The sequence below is a fragment of the Acanthochromis polyacanthus genome, chromosome 20 (assembly GCF_021347895.1).
Source record: "Acanthochromis polyacanthus isolate Apoly-LR-REF ecotype Palm Island chromosome 20, KAUST_Apoly_ChrSc, whole genome shotgun sequence".
In the NCBI taxonomy this organism is placed as follows: domain Eukaryota; kingdom Metazoa; phylum Chordata; class Actinopteri; family Pomacentridae; genus Acanthochromis; species Acanthochromis polyacanthus.
The window spans coordinates 14334254-14361017 of record NC_067132.1 but is presented as its reverse complement, the minus strand read 5'-3'; the positions used below and the strand labels follow the sequence as shown (position 1 = coordinate 14361017).

Genomic DNA, 26764 nt, shown 5'->3' with positions numbered 1-26764 from the left:
TCGTTGTTTGTGGCTTGAGGGTGAAGTCGATTTTCACCAGTTTGCAGTGGTCTGCTGCACTGTCTCTGCACAAGTTTAGTCACGTCTTTCTCCTTCATTGCTCACCTCGTACTCAGTCGGAGGTGCAATACTCATAAGATACAGTGTCAGTTGTTTTTACAGCTGTTTCAGTCCCCTAGTCATCCTGGTCTAAAAGAGAGCACCAACAAATCTGTGTGTAATGGATGTTAGTGGCCTGGTCAGCTCTGATAACTGACATCACTTCACACCATGGATATAGCAGAGATTTAATGAACTTTACTCATCAGTTTAGTGTTAAACCGCTACTTTAGGCGAAGATAAATGGTTTTCTTAAAATAGCTGCATGTCTTAATTTCAGACAAACAAAACATGTGGCCAAAATTTAAGTACACCAGTATTTCTGGGGCTGAAATGCCAACATATTTTGTGATGACAGACTGGAAACTGCACCATGTTTGACCACGATGAAGTCTGCTACTGACTCATGTGGCAAAGGGTTTCCACTGGACTGTTTGTTATAGCTTGTGGTGCCAATTGGGAGGGGACTGAAGTGTTGAATTTGGTAAGAGGGAAATGACATAATGACATGATGGGACAGACATATTAACGGAACCAGTGTCCAGTTGCAGATGAAGTTTAAAGCAAAAATCACCTTCGATACTGTTCACAGAAAAACTAAATTGTGTCTGGTAAACAAATGTACACAGAAACGGAACCACTTCTATTGCTTTAGGACATTATTACCATCTGTAAGATCACGCTTGACTTGTAATCTTCTCCTCTGAAACCCGGGAAGCCAGCAGGGATACAGCGAAGTGAGGGACACAGGGAGAGAAAAAAGAGAGGACCAATCCAAACAACAGAGGAATGCTCTCAGTCCAAGCTGCTGTTCTCTGCTCTCCCACTTGCCTGCCTTGGTATGTGTAATTACTGCACAATTAAAGTGCCTGTGCTTGTGTATGCGTGTGGACCTCGCTGTGCTCGGTGACCACACTCAACCTTGTCAACAGTGTGGCCTGGACAGAACTGGCGGTTTCACACGTGCGAGTCAGGGAGTGAAAAAAAGAAAAGCAAAGCTAATGTGATGAAAAAAACAACTTTTATTTCCCTTTAAGATGACACTGCTGCTCCGTCTGCTTAGCAAAGTTCAAGTGTAGCTTTCTGATTGAATATTCCCTTTTTGTCTCGGTCCTCATCGGAGTCTGTAATCTCTCTTACTCTTCCTTCTAAGCCTAGATTCTGTTTTTCACTCTTTCTTTCTGTCTTAGCTGTGTAAATCACTTCTCCTCTGCTATCTCGCTCTCCTCTTCTTTCCCCACTGTGACCACAAGAATGCAGGGTGGCTGTCACTGCACTACACTCTATGTCATGCGTAGTAATCAGTGGGCCCACAAGGCACGCACACAGAGTAGCACATACTGACGCAGACGCACATGCAAAACCTTTCAGACAACAATACTTGGGTCATTTTTCCCATTGCTGGTCTGCTTTAAGTATATATGTTGTGTTTTATGACTCCACGTACGCTGTGCATGGTCATATACTCTGACTCGTCTTTGCATTTTCCTAACTTACCTTTAACTGGAGTTCCTATTTCTGCATCTGTAAACAGTGGAAGCGAAAAATACCAAGCAAACATACTACATACATAAACATTTACAGCTGTGTGTTCATATCGGTGCATGTGTTTTATGGGAATTGTGGCACCGGCTCCCTGCATTTTTGGCTTCCCTCTCTATATAATCCCCCCTAAAGGTGCCACTGTCTGCATCGCTTGTTAAATGTCGTACGTGTTTAGACAGCGTTGGCACAGTGGGCTCCTATTTCACAATAAATTGCTTTCGAAACAAAAATATCCAGAAAAACTGCAATCAGTACTTTTCCCTTAAGTTCATTTCATTGCTAGAAAAACACCATGTGCTCGGTTAAAAAGCCAACTTTAGCTCACAGGCCAAGTGTTAACAATTATTAGTGTGCTTGAAATGCATTGCAAACAAAGTGCCTTGCCATCATGTTGAGCATTTTCTTTCAAAAACTCTAAACTAAATATAGTGCTAGCCTCTAAACACAAAATTTGTCCAAATCCCTTTATCCCAGTATATTAATTTGTGCATGAGTGGTGGTGCCAAAAATACTTAGAATACATATAGCATTTCAACAAATGACCCTGGCCCTCGTCATAATTACAAAAACTAAACAATGGAATCAAAACATTTCAAAAATAAATGTAACAAATGCAACAACTGTTATATCAGTAGCCAAATTTGGAAATAAAAGCCTGCCACTGAAGGACCTGAGATGTAAAACCTTATCCAGATAGTCATGTACACTCAACAAAAATATAAACGCAACACTTTTGTTTTTGCTCCCATTTTTTATGAGTTGAATTCAAAGATCTAAAACTTTTTCCACATACACAATATCACCATTTCTCTCAAATATTGTTCATAAATCTGTCTAAATCTGTGATAGTGAGCACTTCTCCTTTGCTGAGATGATCCATCCCACCTCACAGGTGTTCCATATCAAGATGCTGATTAGACACCATGATTAGTGCACAGGTGTGTCTTAGACTGCCCACAAGGTGCAGTTTTATCACACAGCACAATGTCACAGATGTGGTAAGATTTGAGAGAGCGTGCAGTTGGCATGCTGATAGCAGCAATGTCAACCAGAGCTGTTGCTTGTGTATTGAATGTTCATTTCTCTACCATAAACCGTCTCCAAAGGCGTTTCAGAGAATCTGGCAGTACATCCAACCAGCCTCACAACCGCAGACCACGTGTAACCACACCAGCCCAGGACCTCCACATCCAGCATGTTCACCTCCAAGATCGTCTGAGACCAGCCACTCGGACAGCTGCTGAAACAATCGGTTTGCATCATAGAAGTGGCGTTTTACTGTGGGCAGTCTAAGGCACACCTGTGCACTAATCATGGTGTCTAATCAGCATCTTGATATGGCACACCTGTGAGGTGTGATGGATTATCTCAGCAAAGGAGAAGTGCTCACTATCACAGATTTAGACAGATTTGTGAACAATATTTGAGAGAAATGGTGATATTGTGTATGTGGAAAAAGTTTTAGATCTTTGAGTTCATCTCATAAAAAATGGGAGCAAAAAAAAGTGTTGCGTTTATATTTTTGTTGAGTGTAATTAGTCATATAATCATGCAGGTAACAGACACAGTAACTGCCAATCTAATAATTAGATTATTAATAGAATAATTTTTCCAAAAACGGAATATAGGGACAGGGATATGGAACCAGAGCTATGGCATGACATGGTCTGCATAGTGAAGAGGGCAAAAAATAAATAAATCCCTGTTTTGGACTTTGTTTATTTTATCTGGCCTGAGAGAGTCAACTACAACCAAAACTCTGGAAACTAGCTGATGAATTCCTGAAACTTTAAAAGACTTCATGTCAGAGGATTGATGGTATCCCTGCCTATGCTTAATGTTGAGTGTCCTTCAGTAAGACACTGAAACCCTAAAAAAATATAATTCAAGTCATTATTAGAGTAGAATATATAATCTATAGACTTCCAACCATCACAACATCGTGGTTCAGCACACCTTGGTCCAGTTGGTAAATCATGTGTCATCTTGCTTTGCGGTCCTGATCAGACAGCAGCAGGTTGTTCAGTTTGATGACAATGTTGGCAAAGTCAGTGAGCTCCACAAAGTCAGAGGTGATGATGTTGACCCCGTCCACTCCTGGTCTCTGAGCTGCAACCCAGGACATGATGGTCGGCAGGTTTCTAGAGCGGAAAAAAGGTTTACATATAAACACAGATTACACCAAATTTTGTCATGCTTCTTGCCATTTCAGTTTTAATCCAAACTGATTCCGTGACCTTACTAACATACCTAGTGCCAAGTTTTATTGTTGTGGCTATTACATTGCCAAAATTTAATCAGTTGTTCCTTGGCTGCATGTTTGTCTACGTCTGCTGCAAAGCTGTTGATGGGGTTTTGAGATATATGTCACAATGTGGGAGAAAATAGGCCTAATGGAAGAAATCAAAAGGGGGCGATGTTTGGGTCTGTCTGTCAGTGAAAGACAACTTTGCCACTTTTGTCTCAGAACCACTGCTTTGCTTTCAGATTTTCTGTTTTGGTTCACTGCACACACACAAATAGGGACGCTGTGGCTGTATCACTTCTAACACTGCTAACTTCTCCGCCATATTTCAGCCACCAGCAGAACAAAACCAGGAAACCAGAATGTTTATGCAGTGGTGATAAACAATCCCCATTTCCTCGGAAGTGCAAAATTAGGCCACCTCCTGTCTCGCCACAGTGTCCGTTCAGGAGTTTTATACCCCAACGCTGCTGGCTGGTTCCCGTAGCTCTAAAGGCGTGGAGAGTATGTACTGTAAGTCAGGATTTCCACTGTCATTTCCACTGAAATCTCAGGCTCAACAGGCTGCATGACTGCAAAGGTGTGTAGAAATCATTCAGTTCTTGTCTGGGTAAAATAAGATCTTTTATCTGACTTAGGAAATGTGCCATCCTTTGATACTCTGCAGTTTGGATTAGAGTTATAGCTGAATAAACTAATAGACAAGCCAGAGATACAGAGACATTATGTACTTATAGAATGCATAGATTATATAGATATAAGGATACAGTCATACAATACTAATGCAATAATGTTCTTACCACTTAACATTGTTTTATAAGATGTGGTTTAAGTTTAAAGAAATGTTAGTGGTGATGTAATTACAGCATTTGCTGCACTGTGGTGTATTTTCAGACTTTCTTCATTTTCTCTTTGTCAAGGGCATGTGCAGAGCCGGCGATCCTCTTTGTTCCACCCATAACATCAGTAGAATTTACGGTAATGCCCTCTACAGGCCGCAAACCACAGTAAGTAAATAAAGCTGAGCAATAAAGAAGAGGAAAAGATTCTTGAGCAGAGAAACAAAAGGTTCCCTTAGGTGTTTCAAATCAGCATCACTAAATGTGTTTCCTTCCTCCGCAAACCACTCCACCTCATCACTCATTCATTCACCCGCCCAAACCCAGCCACTGACCTCTCTACTAGGTAGTTGCGTAGCCCCCAGACCAAGCCCTTGGCCACAGTGTTGACTCTGGGTGTGAGGATGGCCTGGGACACATGGAAGGATCCCTGCTTGGCTCTTTCCTTCAGCGTAGTTTCCAGAAACTAAACAGGACGATGCCGAATAGAAGAAATCCAAGTAATCCTGTTAATCTGAGAATTTCGGTAAAGTAGCTTATGTAAGAATATTGAGGCAGCACAGTGGATCAGTGATTAGCACTGTTGCCTCACAGCAAGAAGAACCCTGGTTTGTGTGCCAACCTGGCATTTTTCTGCACAGAGTTTGCATGTTCTCCCTGTGCACGCATGTGTTCTCACCAAGTCCTCCAGCTTCCACACACAGTCCAAAGACATGTTGAGGTTAACTGGTGATTCTAAATTGTCCTCAAGTGTGAATATGAGTGTGATTGTCTGTCTCCCTGTGTAGTGCTGTGATAGACTGGTGACCTGTTCATGGTGTTCCTGCCTTCACCCTAAGTCAGCTGGGATAGACTCCAGCCCCCCATGACCCTAATGACGACTAAGCAGTGTGTAGATAATGGATGGATAGATGAGGGAAACATATGTTGTTGAGGTTAGTAGAGTAGGAAACTGAAGGATAAATGGCCACAAAAATGGAAAGATGGGGTAGCTTTGGATGATGACAAGTTAGAGAAGAATATGGAAATGCTTTGAACCCACAAAGTAACAGTAAATCACAAGTTCCTATGGGTTTGTTCATCTCTGGTATTAACATGAGTCTTGGGTGGTCTGATCATAAGTGAACAGCTCAGTTCACTCCTAACATCAGAATGCATCTAAAATGACCAGTTGTGATTGGATCTCGCATATCGCAATTGGGATTAGAGCACAGGGTCAGCCATGGTACAGCACCCCTGGAGGAAGAAGCATTGAGGGCTTTGATCAAGGGCCCAATAATGGCAGCTTTGGGGTTTGATCCTCTGACCTCCTGATGAGTAGCCCAGAGACTTAACTGTTGAGCCACCACTGCCAGTATATGTAAATAAGATATAATTTCATTATTCTCATTTGCAAAAAACAAATGCATTGTTCCTTTTAATTGTTGGAAGGCAGCAGTGCACTTCCTGAATCTAGTCTGCTGTAAATTAAAAGAAGAGGAAATCACTTTTTTGTCTCTTGTTTTGCTAATGCATAGGGTGTTGAGTCGGCAGTCCTATAATGCAGCCCGGGACACATTTGCGTGCAAACTGCTAACAGCATGCAGCCGTACGCCCAGACCTTCAAATATACTCTGAGCAATTGGATCTCAATGTGTCTAGAATGTGTCTAGGGTGCATTCACACCTGCTGTCCACTTGTTATCGGATAACCCATGACGCTTGTTAATGATGGGTATGAAAAGGGTCTTTAATTTGTTTTTACCCTGAAGCATTTGAAATGAAACATGCGTGTGAAAACACAGACAGGGTTGGTCATTTTCTGACCTGAATGAGCTTATTGGGTTCGGTGGTGTTCGCCCAGGGAGCGGGGATCTTGTTGCCAGGCCACATGACGGGGTTGCCCTGCCCTGAAGGATGATGGTAGAACACAATGACCTGTGGAGAGAAGAAAATGAAAGATGGTTAAAAGACTACAGGACAGTTTTTGTGCCAAAATTTGCAATAATAAACATAAAGTATCAAAAAATGCATAACAAAACCGATGAACATACCATGGTGTAACATCTGACCCCTATCTTATTGTATCATTCAGCCTAATATTTAAAGTAATATCCTCACATAATGATCATATAAACATAAATGTAACCACACTACTCTCCATCCACAGTAAGTTGGCAGAGACACAATATGACAACAGGTAGGTTACAGTGTCAAAGCAAACAGAACGAAGAGGAAGGCTGCCCTCTGCAGCTGCTAACTGTGCACTTCTACTTCCTCTCTGTCTGCTCTGCACTCTCTCTCTCCTTCTCATTTGCCAAGTAAGCCAGTATCAGATTAGGGTCATGGGAACAGGAATGATAGCATCTGAATGAGACACAGATACACATACTGTAGTAATGTAAGGCATTCACACCTAAAACAGGCACACATACTGTAAATAAACAGACACAGACGTGTGTGTACACAGCTGGCTGCTGAGCTTTCATCTGTGTATATTTGTGTAGCACGTGTTCATTAAAAATAAACTAAAAGTATTCTAAAGAAAGGTTTAAATTCAGAGTGTGAGATGACAAAAATATGGAATGATAAGAATTGTGAAATATGGTATAGAAACATGGCTTTAGCAGGAGGTCAAAGGAAGAAAGAAAGAAAACTGTTGGAAAGAGCCAAAGACAAAGAGATGTTAAGGCTAAAAGCTAAACGCACTGAGAGGAGAAAGGCTGGTTGATGGTGAAACAAGAGTTAATGGGATGAGCACTAATTCCTGCCAGGGAGAGTCACAGGTGGCTGGGATTACCTGAGCACAAAGGTCACAGTAAGTGAGCCGTCCACTACACGCACACCCACAGACCACTTTTACTTCCATCCATCATCTACACACCGCTTAATCCTCATGAGGGTCATTGGGGGCTGGAGCCTATTGCAGCTGACTTAGAGCGAAGGCAGGGGACATTCACACCTACGGACAATTTAGAGTCACCAATTAACCTGAGCATGTTTTTGGACGGTGGGAGGAAGCTGGAGTACCCGAGAAAACCCACACCGCATGTACAGGAAGAACAACTCCATGCAGAAAGATCTAGGGAAGGCCGAGAAGCAAATCATGGATCTTCTAGTAGCAAGGTGAAAGTGCTAACCACCAAGCCACTGTTTTGCTTGCAATGTATATTTTCCTGCATTTACTGACACATTCAGTGGCACCCAACAGCACAGTCAATAGAGAACTCCCTCGCGGTCACTCAATTTTAAATTGTGTTTGATTATTGGAGTCCCACTACCCACTGAGAAACACATGTTTGTTGAAATGTTTCCTTGCTTCACTCTGGTCTCACCTGGTACTTCTTCTCCCAGAGGTAGTCCAGAGTGATGCTCTCCACAGCACAATTGTTGCACAGCTTGTTGCCGAACACTTCCTGGAGCATACCGAGGAGGTACACGTGGTGCTCTGCCTCCATTGCATAGTAATGGTTAAAGTCCAGGAACACCACCTAAATCAATCAAACACCAAATTGAATCTGTTCATAGTCTACATGCGGCTATCTACAGCATATGTAATGTGTTATACATGGTGTTTTGTTCAAAAAAATACAAGTAAATGTGCTTCTCTCACCTCTTTCTTGTGTCTGCTTAGGAAAGAGCTGATTTCTAACAGGCCGTCCCTCACCTTTAGAGCAAAGCAGAGTGAAATAATGGAGATTAGAGGTTGTATCAAACCTTATGGTCCATCAGTCATACATAAATTGTTCTGGTCACAAGCTCTAAAACTCCTCTGAAATACTTTATTACCTCCGCCAGGAGGTTATGTAATCACCGGAGTTTGTTTGTCTGTCTGTCCGTCTGTCTCTGTGTGTGTGTGTCTGTCTGTTTGTCTGTTAACAGCATAATTCAAAAAGTCATGGACGGATTTTCACCAAATGTTTACAGGATGTCCGGAAGAGCACGAGTAAGAATCGATTAGATTTTGGAGGTGATCCGTATCACCGTCTGGATCCAGGAATTTTTTGAAGGTCGAAGGACAATTGAGATATGGCCGCCTGTCTCAAAAAATTTCTGGATCCAGACGGTGATTCGGATCACTTCCAAAATCTAATCGATTCTTACCCGTGCTCTTCCGGACATCCTGTAAAAATTTGGTGAAAATCCGTCCATGACCTTTTGAGTTATGCTGTTAACAGACAGACAGACACACACACACGGACACAGACAGACGGACAGACAGACAAACGGGATGGCGGAGGTATGCGCTCTCCGAGTGCTTTTCTAGTTGACTATGGAATGCAAAATACCACGAAACTAAATCACAAAACAGGGTAATGGAAGTTAATGGAGTCAAATATCAACAATACACCCTCTCCAGTCTTTGATTTTGCTTTCAAAAGCTCTTCTTTGTGTATCAAAATTACACATTTGGAAGCTTTTTGGTAAAAATGATTCCCTCCAGCTTTAAAATGTCTCTGATTTAACTCTACACTGCTTTAAGAATATGCAGCTCTACTGTGTACCCCTCCCCATTCACTGCAGCTCAAGCACACCAGCTCACCTCAGCTCAAACAGTGTGAAACCAGTCTAAACCACACAATGACGAGCTGTAATGTTGGAGTAACTGAGTCTATGCATGTTTGAACTGATTCTTGTGAAGAACAATGACACACAAGGTCTCACCCTGTAAGCTGACAGGATTGGTTCCTTTGGTTTGTCAAATATGACGCACCAAGTTATTTTTTTATCATATTTGACAGGTTGAATCCAGAGCCAGATAGGTTAGTAGGGGAGAAGACCTGCAGCAAAGGGCCGTGAGCTGGAATCCAACCCAGGCCGCTGCGTTGGGGACTATAGCCCCTGTTCATGGGTCACCCACTCAACCAGCTGAGCTACAACTTTGAGACTGTCATTGTTAAACTGCAGTGTTGTGGTGCAAATGCTCAACCATGGTGTTGACTGATGATTTTACAGTATATTAAAAAACCATCATAAGGACATGTTAACAAGGCAAAAAAACACACACACACAAAAAAAAACAGATTCTTCCTGCAGAAGGTCTTCAGCATTGCATAATGTTGATGTTCCCTCCACCAGCCAAGCCTGTATACATTTTTTGTGTAATATCTTACAGCTACAAGACCATCTGATGACGCAGTCCTCAGTTAGAATGACCCATTTCAGCAGAGGGATGTTTACAACTAAACTCACAACCTTTGATCCCTGAGCTAGTCCCCATCTCACTACACAACACAACATCAATACTCAAAGGCAACATTTACTCTTCATACTGGGACAAATTTAGCATCTAAACTAACTGAAAGATCTAAAGCAACAGTCATTTCTGTAACATTTCAGGAGTGAAGTCATCAGGTCTACAAAAACACTCAGCATAGAGTGATATACCACATCACACAAATTAAGATAAAAAAAAATGCAATCAGTGGACCACAGAATGGTCAAGACAGTCACCATGACAACCATTTAAAGTAAATGTTGACTCCTCCACTCACCTTGTGTCCAAAAAGGCCGTGAATAAAGTAGATCTCATTTCCAGGCTCCCCTGGTTTGGAGGACACCCTGAGATCAAAGTAACGAATTCCTGCATCCAGCTGCTCCATAAAAGTCAAGTTCTGGGAATACACACCATACCACATTACACATTAGAACTGGCTGTAAAACACAGACTTTCAAAATCTGCCCAAAATATGTCATCTTATGCATCATCTGGTTCCCCACATGGCTGGGTTTGCGGATTGCAGTAATTTGAGAGCGGTACCTGTGTCATGGACCACTTCACCATGACCTTCTTGGCTAAGACACTGAACATGGTGGCCAGGTACTTCACATAAACCTTCTGATCAGGTCCCACGGGAGCCTGCACATCCACCCAGTAGGTGAAGGAATCGTGGGACCCTGGAAGAAAGAGGCAGAAGGTGCAGCTGATGATGGAGTGGAAAGAGGTGAGACAAAGGACAAAACGTTGAAGTCAGTGTAAATATTTCTGAATTTTGCTGTAAAAATGTATGCTGGACCACTATGGACAATTATTGGTCCAGTTTCCGCAACATCAGCTTTATAAAGACTGACTAACCCTATTTTCATCTTAAACAATATGACTTTATCACAATCCTATCAGACTTCCGTAGTTGGAAACCATACATCTTTACGCACGGCTGGCTCACCTGGCACGGCGAGATGTTTGAGGGGCATGGCACTGAGTTTGGAGGGAAGCAAACCCATCCAGTCAGCATTGACATTGCCGATCCCCGCCGGTCTCGTCTTCATGTCAGGAACAACTGCCCGCCGACAAACCCCTCAGGAAACCACTTTCTGGCACAGACGCACTCGGTGACGGATTCCCGTGCGCTTCCAACAGGTCAAAACTACCATGGATCATCTTGGAACGTCACGATTGATGCAATCAACGTTCTACATCTACAAAACGTTACAAAGCCAACAGTTCACGCGTGACCCCCCTTTTTGTCTCCCGGTTTTGGAAGGCTGTTGCGGTGCGCACTTGTGCTCTATTCCAACCGGCAAACGAGGCATCTGGTGACAAAGCGGCGAGGTAGAGACGGTGATAATCCTCTTAGAGTGAAATTCCACTTGCTGTCCCCCCTCCCGCTTCTTGGCTTAACCTGAGTTAAGCGAAGACCACCTCTTGGACACACAAACTCATCATCGCACTTAGAGAAAGGTGGGAGATGGAGTGTAGGTGCAGAATAAATGTCCACATAGCGGTATCAGCTCATATAGATCATCTTGTCACATGGACAACATCAAAACCACAGTGTATGCTCAGGTGCACATATTCCTACCTGGTCAATCAACATTTTAAACCACCTGAGAAGTGACTTCGCAGGTGTTCTCTGACAGGCGTTGTGCCAAAAAGTTGCAACAAACTTCATGTTTCTTTTATTTGGATTAAACAGTCCTAACGTGCAAATACACACAAGTCAATATCTGAGGTGACAATAAAGGGGGGATCTGTGAAACTAAGTTTTTTTTCTAACTTAATAATTATGATCATTTATTTATTTTAGCTTTTTTAAAAACTAAACTGTCATTTAGGAGGATTATAGGTAGTAATATAGCATATTTAATGTTCAGGCTACATATGTTTGTCTAATATCTTTATTCAGACATGATTTACAGATGGGGTTTTAATATGAAATAAAGAAATTACATATTTTACAACTGTCATATAATAATAACAACAATAGTAATGTTGTTTGGATTGCATCTTTCAAAAACAAAGTTTACAAACAGCTTTGACAGACAATCCAAAAAAAAGGAACCATAGGAAGACTATATTACAACAGAAAGCCAGTAAGTGGAGAAATGGAGTTAATCATGGTTAAAGATAATGCAAAACTTGAATGTTAATAAAGTCAGAGATAAAACACCAACTGATATGAGTAAAAATAATGAAGGAACAGAAACACCCCCAAATAGCACAGAGTAAAATAGAGTAAAAGACATGACATCACATAAAATAAAGTCTACAACAATAGGTTTTAAGAAGTGATTTAAAAGAAGATTTTGAAGCCTTGTCTTGCCAGATAGGTTATTCCAAATCTGAAGGGCCCCACCTGAGGATCTCAGGCTGCGAACTGGCTCATGGAGACATTGTTTTTTTGACATATCTTTGGGGACCAGAGTCATGAAAAAAGTCTTATACTCAATTCTAATATGGAGTGCGTAAAGAAGCCAGGATAGAGCCAATGTGATGTTGTCAGTTATAACCAGTAAAAAGTCTATAATTTTAAAAACATAACCCTCATTTAATGAAGTCAAGTAATTTGACAATGGGCCTTCAGTCGCTTTTGGACAAGTTAAAAACTATATACTACCTTTAAAGCTATTTAACCTTACAAACAGAGCTGGATTAGTTCTGATGTAGAGCAAGTAAAATAATACAGACAAGGGAGATGATTTCTTCACGACTGTTTGATACAAATAAAGGCAGTTGTACATTTATATAAAGTAGATACTTTTGGCAAAGGAGCATTTTTTGGTAGAACAGTTGTGTGAAAAAACACGAGCATGCAGCTCCATCTGTTGGTGCAGACCTTCAATTACAACTGTGTGCAGAGAAGTGGTGTGAGATAGAAGACAGCTCCAACTCTGTTACTTCATCCTGATCAAAAACAGTCGTTCTGTGAATATAGATGAAGATACTGCTGAGAAGTTGGAGCTGTTTGGGTCGAACATTTGCTACATACACTACCAGTCAAAAGTTTGGACACACCTTCTCATTCAGTGGTTATTCTTTAATTATTTTATACATTGTAGATTAATACTGACAAAACATATGGAACATATGGAATTATGCTGTTAACAAAAAAGTGTTAATCTTCAGTATTAAGTAACAGAAACAAACAAAAAGCATTAAATGAGAAGGTGTGTCCAAACTTTTGATTGGTAATGTAAAAAAAACATAAATAACGAGAAAAATAATGATTTCCTCTCGTAGGCCATTATTAAATGACTGAATAAATAAGTCAAATTATCATGTTTTGGGCTGTAAAGTGTTCAAGTATTGTAGGAGTCAAAACATTTTGGAAAATAAAATCCACATCATTTCAAATTTTACAATAATTCGACCTCAACTCCCGCTGTCACGCTCGCCGCCTCCAAGGACAACAAGCCCCACAAGGCATTGCGGCACGTCGTCACCTGGCAGCTCAGCCGGCGTTGCGTTTGTGTGTCTGTTTCCATGGGGAGAAGTCACGCACACACACCCACACACACACACTTTATCGTTGGCGCTGGGTTTAGATAGTACGTAAATTTTATCTGGAGCTGTCAGCAGGCTGAGACAACGGCCGAGGAGAGGAACAACACCCCAAACTAACCGGTGAGTGTCCAATAGAGACAAAGAATGAGGAAAAGAAGAAGAAGAAGAGCTAAACACAGGAGCAGGCCTGCTGTTTACAATGGCTGAGGAGCTCAGCTGTCAGAGCTGTCATGTCAACAACAAATGTCAACTCTGTTTCTGATAAACTGCTCTGCTCGTGATGTCCGTTTGTCATATTCTCCTGTACAACTGTGTGAGCTTTAGGTTGCCTTGTTTGTTTCATATTATGGCTGAAAGCTGAGTTAGAAATTATTTAATCTAGTGTTCATATTTGGAAGTCTTGATTCAATTTGCTGTTTGGGTTCCACCGTCAGGTCAGTGTCCACGTGTATTTTCACCATAACTGACCTTGAATAGCTTCCTAATGTCATGCGGCTTGGGCACATCTTAATTCCCTTTAAATCCCTCCACAACGGATTGCCATATGTGAGAGCTGAGTGCAGGCCAGCAGTCCTCTGGCTGGCCTCTCCACGCCTCTTATTGTCTTTTTATTTTTGTTTAGAGAGCCCATTTCTAATTTGCTGTGGAAATAAAATGATAAATGTGAATGCAGTGCTGCAGAAAGAATGGCAGATCTTTAAACATTTACATAATACCACATTTCTGCTGATGATTCACTCATTAAATGATTATCAGGAGTCACAGAACTAAACCTGGTTTTTGGTATTCTTCTTGGACATGTTCCCGGGCCCATTCAGAATAATAAACACCGATCTCATTTTGTTTGGCTGCCCTTGGCTCGCCTGCAACTGCATTTCCTCTAACCTAAACACAGCAGGTCAGCACTGAAGGAGGCAAGTTCTTTTTGCTCGTACCACTTTGCTGAAGTTACATGAAAATAGCTCACAGATGGAATTCAAATCCTAGCTCTGTAATGCTTAAAATTTTTGTGTGCATTTCATTATTATTATTTGCAACCAATTCAACCATTAACATTTGTTTATCCAAGAAATACCAGATATTCCCTGACATGTTTTACCCTTATTATGCCAGAGTGTACAAGCAGCTTGTCATTCAAACCTTTATGTTGCACACTTGTTGACCATTTGCTGCTTGTTGCTCTGGGAAAGTGCAGTTTTCCAACAATATTTCAGTCTGACTTTTGTAATACCTCATTAAAATATTTTAATAATCAACAACATATACTAAAATCTACAGCGGATATACTAGTATATATTCCATGAGGTAAAACCTCAAATTACCAAGCGATTATTTTCCTGTAAAACTGATTTAAGTGGCACTTCTTAGATTAACATGCCTATCCCACAACCTATCCTGAATATTTTATCCTACGTAATTTATACCCAGTTTCTGGTTGATTTCTATCTCCCAACATTTATACTCACCATTTGAGGACACCAAAGCATGAATTATCCATGCAAAAGGATAAACTAGGCTTAAAAGGTTTCAGGGAAGCTCCTCAGTCTACCTCATTCTCTGTAAGCTATTAGCTATGAGATGTGGCTGCTGTCAGACTACCTGTGTGGATAAAATCCAACTGCTTCAAAGGAAAGAATACACAGTAGCTGTGCATTTGTTCCAGGAAGAAAATACACCATGCCAGTGTAATCTAAGTATGACAACTGTTTATTTATTTGGTTGTTGTCTGTATAATTGAGAAACAGTCCTCCAGGAGGTTTACTTGGCATATAATCTAACATAACAGTGGCCTGTGGCGTCAATCAAATCCACCTGCCAGGCAAGGTGCTTGGGGAAGGTAGTAAGCATGATGGTGATGTAACATCCTATTTACATCCCTGTTGGCCTAATCTGCCTACGGCTGGCTCTGTCATCTCCCTTGGGTGGTCATGTTGAGTCCTAGTGTGACACATGCCTAATCCTGCTCAGTGAGGGAAAAACAAGAAGTGGTCCTAGCGTTTCCTAGCCCTTGTAGTCTGGTTTTGTGGAGATTTTTAGGAGTGAGTAAAAGACTGGGTATTAATTTAGTGACTCTTTGTGTTTGTAATCTGTACTGCTGCTGATTTTTTTTCATTTCTTTATCGTCTCTTCACTTTTGGCTTAACTACACCACCAAGATCCCACCTTCCTAACAATGGATCAGTTCTTGCAAGATGAGCTCTGAACTCCCAGAATCTGCAAAGATTGTCCAACTGGAGGTCCTTCCTTCTGGGAAAGAACAACTGAACTCTACTGGAGAAGAGGCTGGTGAAACAAAGACTGAGCATTACTTCAGCTGAAGAGAACGGGGAGGACATCAATGAATCAGCACCGTGTTCCCACCTCTCGTCTCACACATAAGGAAAGTTAGAAGCTGATGAAACCGTCGTGAGAGATGATGAATCGCTACACCACCCTGAAGCAGCTGGGTGATGGCACCTACGGCAGTGTGCTGATGGGGAGAAGCAACGAGTCTGGAGAGCTTGTCGCTATCAAGAGGTGAGGATGGTGATTATATTTCTGACATAAAAATGTAAATATCACCTTTCCGTGTTAGACACTTCCAGTATATTGCTGCAGTATCTATGCTGTGGTCTTAGAGTAGCTGAAGTTGTTTTAATATTGTGATAGGTGTAAGGTTGTGATGCCAAGCAGCTCTATTTTACATGAAATATTTTTAGTAGTCATAAACTGTAATAACCCCCCAAACAGCATTACATCATTGCATGCAAGAAGTCTGATAACAACATCAAGGTATTTGAATTTAACATTACCTACGAGCTCTACTACTTTCCAAGACTGTTCCAGCTCCACTGTATATGATGTCTTCAAGTGTCTAAGTTTCTATTTACACATTTAGATACGACTCTGATAATGATAAAACCAAATCTAATTTAAATTTTAAATGTAAAAGGTCAAATCATTGCATTAACCCCCACCTCAGCCTTTTTCCCCTAATGCAGCCACACTAAACACTTTTACTGCAGATAGTACACTACAAAGCTAAACGCTTAAACCCTGGATGATTTGTCTACTTCAAGTTTCCTTCCATCACCAGGGCAAGGAAGCCAACTTGCATGCTTTTGTTTCAGCAGCATGGTAGCACGCTTTAATAATAGATGAGAAACCAGGGAGATGCGTCCACTGCTTGATCATTTGGTTACCATGCAAGACAATACATGTGGTGACGGCGAAAGGCAGTGAAAGTAGAAGGGGGTGTGTCGGGTTGCTGACATTGTGGAAGAGACGACTGAAACTGGCAGGAGCCCAGAGGAGGAGAAAAAGATATCTACACATTCTGTAGCTCTTATGTAATTCCAGAGGGACGGAGACGTAGTGTGGATCAGAGGCGATAAGCGTATACCAGCTGATGTGTTGTCTTAAGATACAACACATACTGCGATAAAAGTGACAGATTAATACGTCAGCTGAGTCGAGACGTGTTCCTAGATGTGGGTCAAGCAGAGAAAAATCAATGATGAAACTAGTAAAATACAAAATGGCAATCAATATCACTTCAATCTACAGTTTTTGCAGCGTTTCCTTGGGTGAGCTGAAACTGGAGACATGTCAAAAGAGATGAATTATTGATGGAGACACACAAAAACATTTAAAAGACAATGACACAACAGTATACTGGAGGAAATATATGTGGCCTGTCTTCTTTTTCTTCTTATTATGAGCATAATTTCCTTTAATGGCTTTCTTTCAATGACTTTTATAGGATGAAGAGGAAGTTTTATTCATGGGAAGAATGTATGAACCTAAGAGAAGTGAAGGTAAGCATTGTGATATCCTTACACTTACAGGTAGTACCTTACAGCAGCAATAAGAGTCATTGTTAGTGAGGAAAAAATGCATGCCACTGACACACACTTGTCCAAAAAGTGGCTTTCAATGCTTTCAAATGTGGACCATGAAGGGACCCCAACAATGTGAAGTTAATCACCTAAAGGTTCTACATATCTAACTTTTACTCCATGAACTACTTTGATATTTGCGTTCTAAATGAAATGTCCACAAGCGTCTTATTACGTTACATGTTTTTCTTACTTTCTCATTCATGTGTCTCTCCAGTCACTGAAGAAGCTGAACCACGCAAATGTGGTGAAACTAAAAGAGGTCATCAGAGAGAACGATCACCTCTACTTTGTCTTTGAGTACATGAAGGAGAACTTATACCAGCTTATGAAGGACAGGTAAGAAGAGAAAACACACATCTCTGCACACGTTTAAAGCCGTGGCCAGTTTCATATCATGATCACAACAAGAGCACATTTAAAAGCTCTTCCGCTCGATCACAATCCTGTTGCGGCCAATTAGCCAACAAAAGGTTTTCATGACTATTCGTAAGTTTGTGTATTTTCTCAGTTATTCAGGTCTGTGTAATCTTAGGAGCTTCAGTAAAAAGCAGCTGGGTCGATATGTAATTGCGGAACTTTTTGGAACATAGTTGACAAGTAGAGTTGACATTTTTGCTGTTTTCAGGCCTAAAATCAACATGGCCGCCTATAACCAAACACCACATGGCATTTTTATAGAAAGATTCTTCCAAATATTATATATACAATTGAGTAAAATTGAAATTGAAAGTTATTTATAAAGATATTGTAGTAAATCTGTTGACATGCCATAAATCCACACTTTTGTCACACACTACTTTATATTAAATAACTCAGAAAGCCTTGGAGTCTTGCCAGTCTTTTCTTCAGGAGGAAATGACATCATTTGGAGCATGTCATGTGATCTGGAATTAACACACTTCCTTGAGAGGTGTTTTTGTAATGGCTAACTTAGCTGAAAGTGATTTCTCGGACACAGATACAATTTGTTATTTTACATATAAAATTTGATATATTGCCAAAATAGAAATATCTGTCATGACTATCTCAACTTAATAAAAAGAACACAATCAAAAGAATTTTTAAAATAAGCTCATTTTTATTATTGTTTAGCTAATTAGAAGGTGATTGTATTTACATTCGGACGGTTATTTAGTTGACATTTTAGTTATTTCCAGAGTAAATAACTATAGAATTTGTAAAGACATGATCATAATGAACATAAAAAACTTTTTCTTTTTTTTTTTTTAAATAAAAATGTTAGCAAGATATATCCCATAGACTTCAAAAGTCCTCCAAATATATATTGACCCAGCTGGACTTTCCTAAAGACGTTTCACCTCTCATCCAAGAAAGAGAAACAGAAATCCAGGTGTATTTTTACTGAAGCTCTGAGGAAAACTAGTGAGGGTTTGTGATATGACTGGAATAATCTGATGGGATCCAGTGGTTTTCAATGAAATATTTAAAATTTCAGTCACTGCACCGTGCTACCCCGTCCCTGCATTCGGCTCTGTCCTGCAAACAGCTGCCACCAGACTTTCCTTCTCCAGACTTTCACTTTCTCTCAGGGAGTCTCTGATGTTTTTGCAAGTTTAGAAATCCCTAATGTGTACATGTGCAGAACACACCTGGGGTTTGTTGTCAAAGGCAAAAAAGCAGACAAATTAAGAAAGCTGCCATTGTTTGAACGCTGATCAGATTAGTGGCTGAACATATTTTGATGTATGCATTGGTTTTTTTTTGCATATATGTGTACAAAGACAAACAGAATGCTGTTCCTGTAATGATGCTTTCATTAGCTCGCTCATGAGAATTGTGTCAATTTTATGTTTACAGAAAAAAATTGTTCCCTGAATCAGTGATAAGAAACATAAGCTTTCAGATTTTACAAGGCCTGTCGTTTATTCATAAACATGGTAGGTGTACCGCGTTTCCTTCATGAACTGCAAGTCTATGAAAGTGGTTTCATACTGCAAGATTCACTGAGCTGCATCAAAGTAAGGCCATTATTTAAGATCTGAATTCTATAAGAAAACCGTAAAAGCCAAGATACATGAAATTCAATCAGAGATCAGAATAGCTGGGATTGGATAGACATTAACAAAATTCTTGCAGGATGTGAACCTTCCATAAATACCTTGTTTTTACTCTTGTGTACCTCTCTGCTCTGCATTACAACTATCTAACTACTGGATGTGTGGATGCTTCATATTTGTACGTGTTAGCCAAACAAACATACACTACTTTAATCCTGGTTATGGATATGTGTGGTCAGAAAACTACAAACTTATGCATGTGCGCATACACACTCCCATGCTTCCACACATCCACACTGCATGCACGTATATGGACTTCTTTCTTTTAACACTTCTCTTTGATTTGTCTTTTTTCCCCACTTTCCCTTTCACTTTTTCCATCTCTTTGGTGTGCTGTTAGAGAGAATAAGATGTTCTCAGAGAATGAAATTAGGAACATCATGTTTCAAGTGCTATCTGGGTTGGCTTTTGTACATAAGCATGGTAAGAGGCTTTACTCTGTCTTTCTGTACTTGTTCAAGAAGTAGCAGAATCTTTAGATGGTTAATTTGGATGTATTTGCTATTGTAAAAAGTCACTGTGACTCTAAGGCAGACCCCCAATTATGTACCACAAATGCAATTATACTTGTTTTATCATACCTTGGTATTATCATCTATTTGCTTCGACATATTCTATAGCCATATAGAATTTGGATTATTTTGTTTGGCTATTTTACATTGGCAAAATGCATTTTTGTATGATCTGACTTGGACTACCTTTTTCTTCAAAATATCACATGTAATGTTAATATTTAATGAAACTGCAAATTGCAATGCCGTTGTGTGACAGCTGAAGTACTGTACACTCAAGGACTCCGGCCCTGGTTACCGTAAATAATGAAAATGTTGACGTGAATTACTTTGGCCTTGGACACACTGGCCTGTCACTATTACAGGGGCTGTTTCAAATATATACCCATCCACAAGCAGTTCTTTCTGAATTATGCAGAGCATTGAAGATACTAGTGCAATGCGGTTGTGTATGGTTGCAATGTGAGTCCAGTCCATTGCGAGCTGGCTAAAATCTTGGTATAAATCTTTGTAACAGGTTTCTTCCATCGAGACATGAAGCCAGAGAATTTGCTGTGCATGGGTCCAGAACTGGTCAAAATAGCAGATTTTGGACTGGCCAGAGAAATCCGCTCCAAACCTCCCTACACAGACTATGTGTCAACGAGATGGTGAGATGTCTTTCAAAACACTGTGCACATTTAAAAAGAAGAAGAATGTCTAAGCATCCATTGCCATGTGCTAAATGAAATGCTTAATGTTCTCTCTGAAGGTACCGAGCTCCAGAGGTCCTGCTCAGGTCATCTACCTACAGCTCTCCTATTGACCTGTGGGCTGTTGGCTGCATCATGGCTGAACTCTACACACTCAGACCTCTTTTCCCAGGGAACAGTGAGGTCGATGAGATCTTTAAGATTTGCCAAGTCCTGGGCACTGTCAAAAAGGTGAGAAGAACCTGAATAGAGAGAGGCGGAAATGCTTGACCTCAGTTCAGATGTTTAATCATGAATGTCCCGAACTTATCATGTGCTGATACAAGAAGTAATATATTAAAATAAGTGAGTAAATAGCTTTTAAATATTGGGAGAAATGCTTCTGTTTCTGTGAGTGAAGTGTGCTTCGGGTGGGCCAGGTGGCTACTTCATTGTAAAGGCTTTTCAAATCCATTACTATTAAAGAGTGTGGGAAAAATTCTTTGCTTTTACTGAGAGAATCCTCACTTAAAGAGCATAAAGTGTTCATGTAACCTTTTAAATGGCATGTGCTGGTGGCATGTGTCAATTTTAGATAGATTTAATCATGTGCAAAACTAATGTCCACATATAAACCTTTGATTGCCTCCTCCTTTAGATTGATTGGCCAGAGGGCTATCAGCTAGCATCTGCTATGAACTTTCGCTTCCCCCAATGTGTGCCGACCCACCTGAAGACCCTTATCCCAAATGCCAGCAATGAGGCTATTGCCCTGATGAGGGACATGCTGCAGTGGGACCCCAAGAAAAGGCCAACTGCTGTACAGGTACGCAACATCAGAGTGTTGAAGCAAACTCTCAGACCTCAAGGCTTTTTTGGCAGGTCTGTAGAATTTCCACGCAAAATGTTGGGATTGAAAGAATAGTCGTAGCTGACGAGGAATCGAGGTATGCACTATTAGGCATTCTTGGTTGCCCAAGAATTAAATACTTTGTATAAGCTAGTATAACATTGGATGTATAGAAACATTCTGTGTGCTCAGAGATAATAAAATGTGCTCATAAGACTGCTCCTGTTTTTTTCAACTTGTGCATCATGAATAGTACTTTGGCTTTCCTTAACCAAAGTGTTTCCCCTCAAAGGCATGTTTGAACATGCGTGTAGTAAAAGGACATGCCTGTCCTCAGAGAAGCAATTTCCATTACAGCGCAACACTCAGCCTTGCTCCCCTCCTATGTGAAGATTATCTATATTTCCAATACAGAGATTGCATCAGCATCCTAATCCAAGTCATTTTAAGTAGCACCTAAGCCATACTTCATTCCCTCTGCCACTACAGTATGTTTTACCTGTGCATGTGTGCTCTGCATCACGTAGACATGTCAGGCACTATACGTGGTCATTATGCCCCTAAGGATGATTTATACTCCGGTGAGACAGCTGAATTACTCTGTGAGACTTGAGTAGGAAACACCTTTCTGGAAAGAGTGACAGCTTCTCCATTTTATGCCTACAAAGCTCCCAGGTGTTTAGAATCTCTTGGGAAGCACATTTGTTTTCACCCAGCTTAAGAAAATAGTTTGGATTCAGACAGCAAACAACTTTAATTATTGAATAGAAGAAAGGCTGTGCTACATATCTATCGTTCTAACATTGTGTGTTGAGTGTGGGGTTTGCTGATAAATTTATCAGGAAATCTTGTGTATCGAAGGCGTCCCTTAAAGTTTGATTGAGTCAAGACACAAAATGATCAGATTTATCTTGTTTTGTAAATGTTGCATAATAGTCATACTTCCTGATGGCGGACATCTTGATTTTACTAGAAAACAGGGCCCACAGAATATTCTGAATAACAACTGTATATTCATTCTTCTGTCTGGCTAGGCCCTGCGGTATCCTTACTTCCAGGTAGGCCAGATCTTAGGGCCTCGTCCTCAAAGCCAGGAGGTGAAGAAGGTCCAGAACAGGCCACAAGCCCAGAAACAGGCCTCTGAGTCCAAGGCCGATCCTCAGCAGTTTTCCTCCGAGTCCAAAGCTTCCACATCCTCCTCCAGAAACCATCAGCAGCATCAGCCTCTTCAGCAGATCCCTCTGCCCCAAGCTGAGAGCAAACCTGGCGTGAGTGGCTTTATAAAATCACTGCCGTATTTCTGTCTAATCTTAATGAAATGAAGCAGTGAAAGACCGAGCTAAGCTAAGTGGCCAAAATATAGCAGAACTTCCAGATTAACTGTGTCCTCTTCTATGGAGTGGAACTTCTAAAATGATGACAGTAGCAGAGAGCAGAGTTAACTTAGTAAGACAGAGTTCATCGGTCCAAATATGACAGTATGATCTTGATCAGAAGGTGACACGGCAGGGCAGTGAGGACAACATTGGCATGGGGGCGCTGAAGAGTGGCCGTCGTCGCTGGGGCCAGACGGTTACCAAGACCTCAGACAGCTGGGAGGAATCCGACCTGTCTGAAACTTCCGCCTCCAACTCCAAGAAACCCAGCTTGGGAAATGCAGAGGAGGAGAGGAGCCCGAAGGAGCACTGCCCACAGTGAGTGCTAGAAAGTCTCGACATGAGCTGCATATGTATGTGTGCATACAATTTTATTTTCTGCCAAAAACACTTTAGACATTTATAAATGCATTACACCCACAGAAGCAGTGCTGAAATTCAAGCCTAAAGTGATGCATTTTTGGCGTTTTGGTTCAACAGACATTTACTAGTATGTGTTTGGATTCTGTTTTTAGGCCTAAGGAGCAGAAACCTCTGTACTCCTTCAGCACAGTTACCAAGCTACCTAATAATGTTAAGGTTGGCCAAATGGACTCTAATCTCCCAGGATCTGCAGCACGACAGCACTATCTCAGCCAGTCACGATACTTGCCAGGTAGGGCTAACAGGCGGTCTCAACTGTGTTGTTACCAATAGATCATTGCAACCTAGATAATAAAAGCAATGTGAAATCTCCCTTTTACTCAAAAACTAAAGAAATGCTCATTGATTTTAGGAAGAACCCTCCACCTGAATTAAAATAGGGGTATTTTAATTCATGGTCAGAGTGTTGACGTTGTCCAGCAATACACCTCCTGTCTGAAAATGTTCTATTCTTGTTTTATTTGATCTGTTTTAATTTTTGCTTTTATTGCTGCTTTTGGTCTCTTACCCTGAAAAACAAGAACAGGTTGGAGGGAATTGTAAAAGTCAAAAAGTCATAGGGACTGACCTGAGAAAGCTCAGTTTCAGCAAGAGCCTTAACAGATGTAAAAACTCATTTGTCCCTGCTGCCACTGTGTTTTAAAACAGCAATGTGTCATTTTATATTATTGTAATTATTTCAGTTTATTTGACTCTTACTTTGTTTCACTTTATCAACATTTATCATTTATTCTGTCCTAAACTGATGATGAATTAATTAACTTTAGTCTTCTTTCTTTCTGGAATCATATTTTTGTCTATTGTGTGGTTTTAGTGTAGTAAAATGATGTACCATTGTGGTGTACAGCTGGCAAATCGGCCCTCTGTGTTATAAAGATTACCCTTACTTTTGCGTCATTATCCCTCTTAAAGTGCATTTCAAGGCTTGTTTTACCTTTTTAAGTAGAATTATTGCAAAGTCCAACTGCTGGTATGCTAGTCATTTTATTGTCTGTATTTTTAACCTCAGTTTCTGTCACTTTAAGGCTTGATCGGCAAAAATCAGACTTCCTCCGGTGATAAGGAGTTGGGCGGTATGACACTGAGGGACCTGTGGGAGAACTCCTCAAACACTGTAAATAAACCACTGGGCCCCATTGGAGGAGGATTATCTGTCACGAGAGCCAATGCAGGTAAGGACTGCTGATGTCTAATGCACACGTGTTAAAAGGTTTGGCATAGTGTACAGTGGAGGGGACTCGGGTTTCCAGATTTCACTGACATGCTAAGGAAATTACATGCAACAAGCTGCTCGACAGCTTGTAGATTTGCTAATGTAGAGAGGAACTGAGACTTGCAATGTCAAATAAAAAATAGGTCTTCCAGGAAAAAAAAATCAGGTATCAGTAATTGAGCTCACACAGTAGGGTTTGACAACAAAATTAGCTAATAAACCTGTTCATCCGGTTGATTGAATAACAACTACACCATAACTTGCCTCATTTTGCCGTCCACTGGAAACCTAGTGTCACCTAGAGTTACATGATGCGACACAAAGGCTCTGAATGCTAATGGTGCAGCTAAAGTCTCCTGGTCAGTAGTTAGGGAGTGAACCTCCGTGATGCGACTTTAGAGATATGAGACATCTATAAATCATTTGTTGTGTAGAGAGACACATAATCTGACTCCCCCCTGTGATCCCTTCTCGTCTCTGTCTTTCACCTTGCCTCTCTCCATGGCTTATTGATGAGATTAAGACTGTCCCTGTAAGATCAAGTGTTTCTTAAATTGTTGCAACTGCACCCCAGTCTTTAGAAGTGTTGGCTTTAACACTACTCATCAATATAAAGTCTCATTAAGTTGTGGAAAGTGCTTTTCATTTCCTCTATTTCTGTTGTGTTATTTAATATTTCCTTTTCTTTCTCCTTTCTCTTTGCATGCACATCTCCTCCAACTCCAATTTCTTTGCTTTGAAATTAGAAGAGAATGCCACTAAATCTGAGGATAGCCCACCAGAGAAAACTATTGTTAAAGAAAGAATACTGGAGAAAATCGATCTCTCCAAAGGTATTTAAGTCAACAGTTTTGCTGTATTTTACAGTTGGCAGCAATAGATGCAGTTGTAGTACACAGGATAGCTTGAGAGTAAAATGAAATAAGCCAGTGTGGCGGCTGATGCAACAAGCTTCAGGTATTCAAACAGCACTTTAACATGTGAAAGGAACTCCCTGCTTAAAGCTCTGCAGGAGATAAGGGTGCAAATACACAGTTTCACCGGATAACTAAGAACTCCAATTGCTAAACAGAGGGTAAATGACACTAAAACAGGGAACAATGAAGCTTTTCACTGATAACCATCTGCGGCTGCTGGTGAAGGAGCTCGATTGAAAAGCTCAATGACAACGATCCCTCTGCCTTATTCATCCGTTTTGGTCCTCTGAAGCGTTTGCATATGCAGCAGCTACTTCACACGCGCTCACAGCAGTAGTAGCCCTGTGTGTCTTTGTTTACTATCCTATTCTTCATTTATTTGTTGTTCGTGTTTTAAATACTGCATAGTTAATATGTTGTTGTCTGGAAACCCGTGTTGGTTGGATACCTGGAGGATATAATAAGAAAACACACACAAAAAAAATGCAAAGCTTTGACCTATGTTTCCTTTCTTAAAGGGAATTTTATAAGCACCAAGTACAACCTCTCTGGCGGTTACATCCCTTCATTCCAGAAGAAGGAGGTTGGCTCAGTGGGACAGAGAATCCAGCTTGCCCCTTTAGCTGGACAACAGGCAAGTAAGAACTTAATTCATTTATGTACAGACAAGAGGAGGACAGACAGGACTCAGATGAAGGGAAGCAGCTATTCGGCACTGGGGAAAACCTCTGGAAACCTCCTGACCAGAGCTCCTGCTGTGCAGCCCGTCCATGGCCGGGTGGACTGGACGTCCAAGTACGGTGGAAATCGATAATTCAGGGAAGCAGGTGCTGCTGCATTCACTACATGCTGGGCTGGTGCATCTCCGACTGAGAGAAATAATCCTGAGCAAAATTTTAACCACATCAAAACTGAATCATACAATTTTTCCTGACGATTACATAGACATTTTTCATGCACATTTCGGATCAACGGTATGTGCATAAAATCTGCGTTTTGGAGATGATGGTTGCCATGATGCTGAACCAAGACTGGTAAAGTCTGCAAGACAATCCCACTGTATTCCTCAAGGATCCAGTGTGAGCCAATTTCTACTGTTAGGGCTTGGATATTTTGAATAGGACTTAAATGTAGCATAGCTTTTCAACATTTTTTGTACTTTAGTTTTTATTGTCTGGTATTGTTTCACTCTATAAACAGTTCCTATGATGAAGCTGCATTCTCTCTACTTCACGTCACCATACTGTAGTTGACACATGGAAAAACTGTTCATTGTATTTGCTATAAGGATGATTACAACTTACCCTGCAAACCTCTTTGTATTATGCAATGAATAAACTGAACATTTTGTAATTGTTTTATACAAATAAATATATGGAAAGTCTAATGTGGATTCATTAAAAAAAGACAAG

At 40.7% G+C, this 26764-nt stretch overlaps 2 protein-coding genes across 7 annotated transcripts; one reads left to right on the top strand and one right to left on the bottom strand.

Annotated features, from left to right (window-relative positions):
- Positions 1-3343: 3343 nt before the first annotated feature.
- Positions 3344-13005, bottom strand: plcxd2 (phosphatidylinositol-specific phospholipase C, X domain containing 2). Its single transcript, XM_022198923.2, has 8 exons — positions 10874-13005; positions 10468-10604; positions 10202-10321; positions 8320-8373; positions 8042-8197; positions 6534-6644; positions 5064-5194; positions 3344-3785 (listed from the first exon to the last, which is right to left on the bottom strand). The coding sequence occupies exons 1-8, from the start codon at positions 10974-10976 to the stop codon at positions 3626-3628; spliced, it is 972 nt and encodes a 323-aa protein (XP_022054615.2). The 5' UTR covers positions 10977-13005; the 3' UTR covers positions 3344-3625.
- Positions 13006-13396: 391 nt separating this feature from the next.
- mak (male germ cell-associated kinase) lies at positions 13397-26739 on the top strand. 6 transcript variants are annotated; one of them, XM_051940524.1, is made up of 14 exons: positions 13397-13551; positions 15588-15948; positions 17174-17228; positions 17527-17648; positions 19731-19813; positions 20420-20552; positions 20654-20825; positions 21232-21399; positions 22458-22691; positions 22921-23117; positions 23315-23454; positions 24248-24394; positions 25182-25268; positions 25871-26739. In XM_051940524.1, exons 2-14 carry the CDS (start codon positions 15845-15847, stop codon positions 26164-26166), a joined length of 1938 nt encoding a protein of 645 aa, XP_051796484.1. In that variant the 5' UTR covers positions 13397-13551; positions 15588-15844; the 3' UTR covers positions 26167-26739. The 6 variants fall into 6 exon arrangements, with proteins under 6 accessions (XP_051796484.1, XP_051796482.1, XP_051796483.1 ...); XM_051940522.1 differs by having other exon boundaries at positions 13398-13551; positions 22918-23117; XM_051940523.1 differs by lacking the exon at positions 19731-19813 and adding an exon at positions 19131-19210 and having other exon boundaries at positions 13398-13551; positions 22918-23117.
- The last annotated feature ends 25 nt before the right edge of the window (positions 26740-26764 follow it).

Excerpts from the sequence above, each read along its gene's own strand:
- plcxd2 (XM_022198923.2), bottom strand. The coding sequence starts at position 10,976 with ATGAAGACGAGACCGGCGGGGATCGGCAATGTCAATGCTGACTGGATG. Across the intron at positions 8,374-10,201 it reads ACGGCCTTTTTGGACACAAG|GTGAGGGACGGCCTGTTAGA; the intron begins GTGAGTGGAGGA and ends TTTGCTCTAAAG. Across the intron at positions 3,786-5,063 it reads CGCAACTACCTAGTAGAGAG|AAACCTGCCGACCATCATGT; the intron begins GTCAGTGGCTGG and ends TTTCCGCTCTAG.
- mak (XM_051940522.1), top strand. The coding sequence starts at position 15,845 with ATGATGAATCGCTACACCACCCTGAAGCAGCTGGGTGATGGCACCTAC. Across the intron at positions 17,229-17,526 it reads TGAACCTAAGAGAAGTGAAG|TCACTGAAGAAGCTGAACCA; the intron begins GTAAGCATTGTG and ends GTGTCTCTCCAG. Across the intron at positions 23,118-23,314 it reads CCGAAGGAGCACTGCCCACA|GCCTAAGGAGCAGAAACCTC; the intron begins GTGAGTGCTAGA and ends TTCTGTTTTTAG.